This window comes from Limulus polyphemus, unplaced genomic scaffold (assembly GCF_000517525.1).
Source record: "Limulus polyphemus unplaced genomic scaffold, Limulus_polyphemus-2.1.2 Scaffold796, whole genome shotgun sequence".
In the NCBI taxonomy this organism is placed as follows: Eukaryota; Metazoa; Arthropoda; class Merostomata; order Xiphosura; family Limulidae; genus Limulus; species Limulus polyphemus.
Genome location: NW_013666406.1, coordinates 345,861 through 353,910, shown reverse-complemented (window position 1 = coordinate 353,910; position 8,050 = coordinate 345,861). Strand labels below are relative to the sequence as shown.

General features: G+C 31.1%; 1 protein-coding gene across 1 annotated transcript in view; it reads right to left on the bottom strand.

The window, feature by feature from the left end:
* Positions 1–1,246: 1,246 nt before the first annotated feature.
* Positions 1,247–8,050, bottom strand: part of LOC106460567 (protein DGCR14-like) — a 34,198-nt gene continuing 27,394 nt past the window's right edge. The window contains exons 6-7 of the mRNA XM_013920283.2: positions 6,076–6,301; positions 1,247–2,963 (exon numbers count right to left, since the gene is read on the bottom strand). Of these exons, the coding sequence (XP_013775737.2) occupies positions 2,630–2,963; positions 6,076–6,301 (560 nt within the window). The 3' untranslated portion in view covers positions 1,247–2,629. The remainder of the gene's footprint in view (positions 2,964–6,075; positions 6,302–8,050) is intronic.

Sequence of the window (8,050 nt, the reverse complement as noted above, 5' to 3'; positions counted from 1 at the left end):
CGGGACTTAAATACGGATTTGATGCACGAGAAAATAGCGCATATTGGACGTGAAGAAGGGAGCAAGTTGCACGTGGGGAAAAAAACGCGCCTGATTTAAATGTCACACCTGAACGCTCACATCCTTTTAATTACGTTTGAACTTATGAACATTGCTCAACATCATGAAAATTAAACCTTATTTTCAATAAGCAATCCTGAAAAATATTTGGGGGTGCTTAACTTTTTTCCAGGTGTATAGTATTTAATTTTATTGTTCCGTTGGTTACCATAAAGCAATGGTTTAAATTATGACTTTAGAGTAAAAGTGATAAAACTTAAATTGTACAATTGAGATGAACATTTATCCTTCTGTTTGTAGTGGCTACTCATACTAAAAAGTATTTGAAAAAACTGTTTCCTCACATTTCCTGTTTCATTATTCTTATGTTTGTAATTAAGCACATAACACAATGGATTGTATGTCCTGTGCCCACCATGGGTATCAAAACTCAGTTTTTAGTGTACAAGCCCACTGATTTATCACCGAGTCACTGGGGGGGCATGATGTTTATGAAAGTATATTTTATTATGGAATTTTTAAATGTGCATTAGTAGCAACTACTAGTGAGTTCACCCTTTAAGTTATATGGTAAAGGGCTCGTGTAGCATGAGAAATGCCTTGGGTTTGATCACAAGCTGAGAAAATTACCATACAGAAAACTGTTGTCATCTATGATCCTGAGATAAGGCCATATGAATTGTCCTATTTGTGAAAGGGAAAGAATATAGTGTTTGTTATTAAAAAGTGCCTTACTGGCAAGGGCTAGCAGGTTAACTCTTTAGCTTAAGTTGGTAGGGCATTCACATGATGCCCAGGAGGTTATCGATTCAAATGTTAGCAAAGGCATTAAAATAAACTCAGATTACCTTAGAAAAGCTAGTGCCCAACTAGTGATCATCCCATAACATCAAGCGAACATCCAAGGATGGGCTTTGTTCATGAGAGAGGAAGAATATGGTAGTTGTTAAAAATAGTGCCTTACAATATAAGTTGATAGAGCATTCATTTGTTCTGCAAGTGTTCACTAGTTCAAATCCTACACACAGGTGATGGTCATTTTTTAAAATTACCATATATATATATTTGTTATCAAATTTCTTTAATAGCTAAGGAAGTGCCAGACGATTATTAATGCCTAGACTTTATATATTTTTGGTGTGTGTGTCTGTTACAAATACCTACAATTACTTTACAACAAACCTGATTTAGGTTGTAATAATTCCTTTATTTCCTTCTGGTGGTCACAGATAAAAGCTTATACAATTATTTACACAGATATGTTCAATGTTTCTCTGTAACTATGAATATTTTAATGACATAGTAGTAACAACCAAGGCATATTAAAATATAAAATTTCAGTTTTTGGTGCCCTCTGATCGAGTAGTAAGCATCTTTATGACCTAACAGGTGATGTCCGTGATAATACTATTAACACATCCATTACTTATCATACAATCTAAACACAAACATTTAAACAGAAGATGGACATACTGAATTGGAGATGTCTAATAAATACTGACCCACCCAAAAAACTATTTCATTAAAATAGTAATTCTACAGGTATTCTCTCTGTTTTTACATTTTATTCTGATACTGAAGTGCATTAAATCCATACATTTGTAATTAATAAATAATCTATTTAAAGGTTTAGCTGACATGCTGTTCTCTCTTGAAACCTCTAGTCCATAGACAAGAGAAAGAATTTACTGCAATGATATGATTACTCTTCCTGGACTAAAACACAAGAAAAATGAACAGTTTAAAACAACTTTCAGTGGATAATGTATATGAGGCTAGTTTCTTCTCCTTCAATAAATTTTTTACTTATTTTCCCACAAACAACATTTTGAAAAGGGTATAATTCATTTATACCAAAATGACATGTACCTGAACATAAGGAATGAAATGTTATATACATTTTAGAATAATTATTTGATAAATGCAACTAACTCAGTTCAGCCATAAAATAACCATGGTGATAAGTAGGTATGAAAATGTTAAGCAAAGAAACACTACTAGTAACATTCTTGTAAGGATTATTCATAAGTCCTCTGGCATTTCTCCAACTACGTTTTCTGTTTTAGCATTGAAATAATTTTATGATAACATATTTGGTAAGAAAATAATTCTTATACATATCATAAGGTTATTTACAAAAAACATGACAAAAAACCACAATTAAAACATTATTTAAAATAGTAACAGGTAGCAAACAGGTAATAATTGGTTATTGAAATAAACAACCTGCAATGTGAACTACTGATTAGATGCATGTGGATTGATACACTGTTGACTCACCATTCAGACAGGTTGTCCATTTCAGCAGACAATTAATGCATTTTATTAATCTATTTACACAATAAACAAGTCACTGCAAGATTACACACCATGTTTTCATTCCATTCGTAATACTAAAAGTCTGCTTGGAAAATTTTTTCTCAATCTTTCATTTATTTTTAAACATGTACAATACCCCCATATTTAAACAAAATGCACATGATAAAGCAAAAATTACATCAAGTCTTTTAAATGTATCTTTCATTTAAATGTTCACCATTTGTAAAATTATGATCAACAAAAAGGTCCTTTACACCTTTATAAACCTAGTAACTAGAAATAATCTGCTGCTTTTTCGTCTTTTTGGTATTTGGAGAAGATCATCTGTTAATGAAGGAGTGGAGTCAGGTCTCTGTTTCCTTGATATCCTCTTTGGTGTTGTTTTTGTCGGTGTCTGGATCAGTAGTGGAGTTTTGTCTCGGCTCGGTGTGTGAGAAGGGGAAGGAGTGTAACTAGCTCGCAAAGCACGATCTGAACCTCGATGAATTCCAAGCTTTGAACGGGCAAGAAGTTGAGCTGCTGGTGACATTGAGCTTAGTCTGTCTGTTGGAGTTTTGGGTGAGCCAGTGCCACATCGAGATGGGCTGATAATAGGCAAAAAGAAACAACTTTAAGGAAAATAATTATTAAATTTACCACTAGATTTGTTAAATGTGTTCAAATTAAAGTGTATCTTTAAAAACTGAAACATGTTTTTGTCTTGTTTCCTTTTGCTCAACATTTCTTTTCACCACTTTAATAATATTTAACAGTAGAAGTTCATAACACTTTTCTTTATACTGATAGTTGAGTAAGTTATACTAAAATGATTTTGAATATTCAAATCAGAAAGTAACATTAGAATTACAGCCAATATAAAGTTGCAGTGGAATAAAATGTATCAGAACTACATTTTGAGAGTGGCATTTCATAAGTAGTGTGGGAAGAATATGTAACACCCTTTCCAACACAAAATGTTAATACACTCAGATCAGGGACACAGAATTCCCAAGACGGGTATATTTCTTGTACTTAATGACACTAGGCAAAGGAAAATGGATCAACCTGGGGGAGCCAAAGCCGTCCAAAAAGTCATACTCCAGCAGAGATAAACAAAGTACATCTTTAATCAAGTGAGAATCTACCAACATAAGGGTCAGTGGCAAAAGCCATCTACATGCACCAGGCAACAGTACATAGCATAAGCAAGAAGAATTTCCATCTGGAAAAGTAAAACAAGTTGTTTCCACAACATATCTGATCAACAGTTGCATTTATCATGCAGCTTGGGATTGAAATGCCTATGGATATCTTGAGATGGTGGGAAACTGTGTATCTCATACACTTGAAGGATTATGAAAAACAGCCAGAGAAGAATCATTTGCTTTGGACATGACGGTCATAAGATAGAACCTTTTAAAATGGAAACTATACTGCAAGGATATTGTCAAGATGCAGCAGCACGGGCTGTAACAATGTTATAAGGCTCCAAGCTCATTTTAACCCTTTCATAACTGGTACCCCTTTCTACGTAAGTCACTGAATTACATTCAAAGTTTAATTAAACAACTTTACTATCAGTGTACATCAATGAAATTAACACTGTAATGTATGTTATAATTTGAAGTTTTATGTTATCTAAGTTTTGATTCCTTTGTTTTAAAAGAAACCTTTAAAAAATACTTAAATTTCAGTTTCATTGTCACGTGACCCATGAGCTATGAAAATTCTCATCTTCTGCCCTCTCTATTTTGAATAAAATAACCTCAGTCTGGAAGATGCAAGCCTAAACATTAAGTAAATTTACTTGCCCTATTGACACGGATGTTCCAAAGTTCTTTGGCTGAGTTCTATTGAAACTAGAGATACATTTTTCAAACCCCTGACAGATGCCACACTCACCTTCTACACCATTACTTGAGCTGTACAATTCATATGTTGTTATTTGACACCATGTATACAGTCATTAGAAAGATTTTGAAATTGGCACTCAGTTGTCATCATCGAGGAGATGTATTTTTTCCAGTAAAATTTTATATATATATTTTTTTTTTTGCTATCCCAACACAAACAACATACTTGATTCTTGGGTCTGTAGAGAAATTGTCAAAGTAAAAAGTTGAAAAATACAAAATAAAATTAGTAATATCATTCTTTCATCTAAACCAGTGTTTTCACAACAGCACTCACCTTCAGCAATGAATGCTCATGCCTTTTTCTAATCAATTTTTAGACCATTAAAATATTTTAATAAAATTAAAATTGTAAGGCAATAATAGTCAATTCTTATGGTTTGATTGTAACAAATATAACTTTGAAACCCTCAAAGTTTTCTGTCTGTCCCTCTGCCACATCCTCAAAGTTTACTGCTCCCTTGAATTTTAAAAATGTCCGCTAGGGGGCGGTACCGCCCAGGTTGGGAAACACTGATCTAAACTGACTTGAGTATTGTTCACAAAATTTCAAATTACTTATCTTAACACTTTGAATTCAACTGTTAACCTTTTCACATCTGTTTTCTTTTATGATTCTATTGCACACTGGGAGCCATTAGCTGTTTCCAGTACAGAAAATACAAACAAACGTATAAAATTTGACAATTTACACTGGTTAGCTCACACTAGTGGAGTTTTAGTCATTTAATTTTATAGCAGTTTTATTAGGATAAGTTTATAATTACTACATTTTAGTTATTTAAAACAATAAATATAAAAATATATGCCAAAACCAAGAACATCTAGTTCTCACTGCACACTCAAGTTGTTTGAAATCAATTAAAAATCTTAAACATTCTTCCCTAAGCCTCTGAGTCTCACAGATTTGGGTGTCCATAAAAATTAATGTAGCTTTCAAAGATGTGTTTCAAAACACAAGAGTAAAACATCCCAAGGTAATATAATTTATCTAACTTTCTACATAAGCTATAAACAGGTTAAAAAAAATTCTGCTAGTACAATAATGATCATAGAGGGTAAAAACAACAACTTATAATTGCATAACCTAGGCAGGGAAATTGAATGAGACATGAATATATGAAAAGGAGCATCTGCTCTTTATATTCATCATAAGCATGTCATAAACGATGAAAATTTGATTAACAATGAAAAGCCTGGAAGTCAGGGGGAGCCAATCTGTAGTAGGTTTGACAAATTTAGTGATCTTTCAGCAAATCAAGAAGTTGGAGGATCAGATTTCAGATTCCTATTTGAAATTATGTATAGTTTGTGCTTCTAATTGCACTCTGACCCCTACCTGTATGGAAAGGTTTAATGCACAAGTGTTATTACAAGCAGTAATATAACTTCAAAGGAGTGGTTCAAAAATAACTTTTTACACGTTATTGCAACAAATATTCAGCGTCATACAAAAAAAGGAAAATTAACAAAATGAATTTTAATACATTCAGTTATTTACAAAGTAATTCCAAATATCTTTTTCTTTGCCTTATAAATAGGATATTGGCTTCAGATATCACTTATCATTTTAATGTCCTAAAAACCTCACTAATACTGTTTTTTCACCAATTAACAGAAACAAAATGTTAACAATAACTACTTTCAGTACATCATGTTACAGTTAACAATAAATAAATACACATAAAAAATTATTAATAATTTCATATTTTTATCAAGCTTCCATTTTGTGTACTGTGCTAAAAGTAGACATTTACAATTAAAAAACACACGTCATTAGCTCTAAAAATGATTCACAACTTACTGTAATAAGCTTGACTGGACCCTTTTTAGGGCTTGCTCTTTTTTTGCTCGTTGATTTTTGGCAGCCTGATCTGCCAAAGAGATTGCCAGCTTTTCTCTAGAAGGTAAATCAGGTATTTTGAACTGGGGTCCCCCAGAAGACTGTGGCAAAGGAGTGTCACTACCATCTAAACGGAAAGGAGTCCCCTCAATCTCACCCCATGTCATTAGTGGAGATTCCGCTACACCTGCAAGAGTACATTCTCTAGATTAACCAGCTCATTTGTAGTTTTTATTGAATGAATAATTTTCTTTTCCCTCTAAAAGAAGTTTAAAAAAATCTCAATTAATGAAACTGATTTTTCCAAGAAATTAATATAACCAATACTTTTTGTCTTATAACAAATTAAATTTCTAAAAAAATTCATTATTGGTTAGCAAAACTGTCTCTTTATACAGCTAATTGTTTTTTAAATAAAAGGAATAAATAAATCCCCAGCTGATTAAATAATTTTCTTCACTAGTTTAAATTTTGTAATTTTTATAACAGTTTAAATGAAATAATAATAATACTTAGAATGCTAATTATATTGGTTCATTAACATGCTAATACTTATCCTATTACTTCTATATCAACTGCAATTTAAAAATTATATCCTCATGTTTTTTATATTTTAAACTTAACAAATAGTTTTTTTCCTTACTGAATAAATGTTTTCTTCAAATGAAATGTTTCTTTATAGTCTTGTGTGATTCGAGTTTAATTAACTTTTTTTTTCAAACCTGTTGTTAATTGGTTTTTAATATATTCCTAAGAATTTTAGGTTTAATTGATCAGTGGTTTTGTATACTTTTGTTCTCTTAATTTTCTTAATTTTGCTACCAACTAAAACCTTGCACTTGTATTAGTTTGAAACTAACCAGCAACATTATTTTACCTTATTTAAGCTGTATTTATCCCTTTCAAACTATTAATACTAGAAGATAAATTTTTGTTTTAAATATTTGTATGAGATTAGATATTTGGAATAGTTTGTAGTATCTCAGATACTGTGAATTCATCATTTAATAATAAAATAAAAAGACTGTCTAAATACCAGTGAATTAATTTTTAGCTAATATTTAAATTATTTTCTTATTCAAGTTTTATCTGTCCTTGATAACTTATCTGGCATTTTTACAAACTTTTATTTATTTCTGAATTAACCTACATTTTTTTTAAAAAACGTATCTAAATTTATTAATGTTATTTAAAACAATACTGATTTTAAAATCTAAGTAGTTTTGTGGATCAAATTATTTAAAAGTAAATATGATGAGCTAAAATTCTTAAAAGAAGAAATACTAGAAACTATCATGAAGCATCCTATAACAACAAAAATGTTCTTGAGCATATCACTATGAGAGCACAAAATACAATGTAGCATGTGGTTTATGTAATGAGTTGAGAATATCTGTTCATATGCTTTAAAAATTCACTTTATCCTTTATGTGTATAGAACTGCAAAATAAATCATTTGTAACTGTATTGTGCTGGACATTTAAACACGATGATGAACTTTGTTGTAGAGTCTAAACTCTCAACACTCGATGATTGTGCTTCACTTCATTACCTTGTGTATTTCATACAGAATTGTGATCTTTGTGCAACAGATTTCCTGTTCTTTAAAACACTAAATATTAATTCTATTTTGTATTGATTTAATTTTCATAGTTCTAACTAAGGTATTCTCAAGCTAAGAAAAGTTATTCTTCAGCCTAGAATCTTATAGTAGTATTGTACCAAGCCTAGATTTACAGAGCTATACAACTTCATTTTTCACAGACAAATTCTCTAGTGAAGTGAAGCACAAACATTTGGTATTGAAAGCTTTTAAAATCAAGAAAAAAATGTTGGTATTCAAAAATGAGAGAAATATTTGTTCATTCTTAAGAGAACTTAATTCACTGTTACATTTTAAAATTTTTTAACTAAGCTTAGGCCTTACTGATAAACG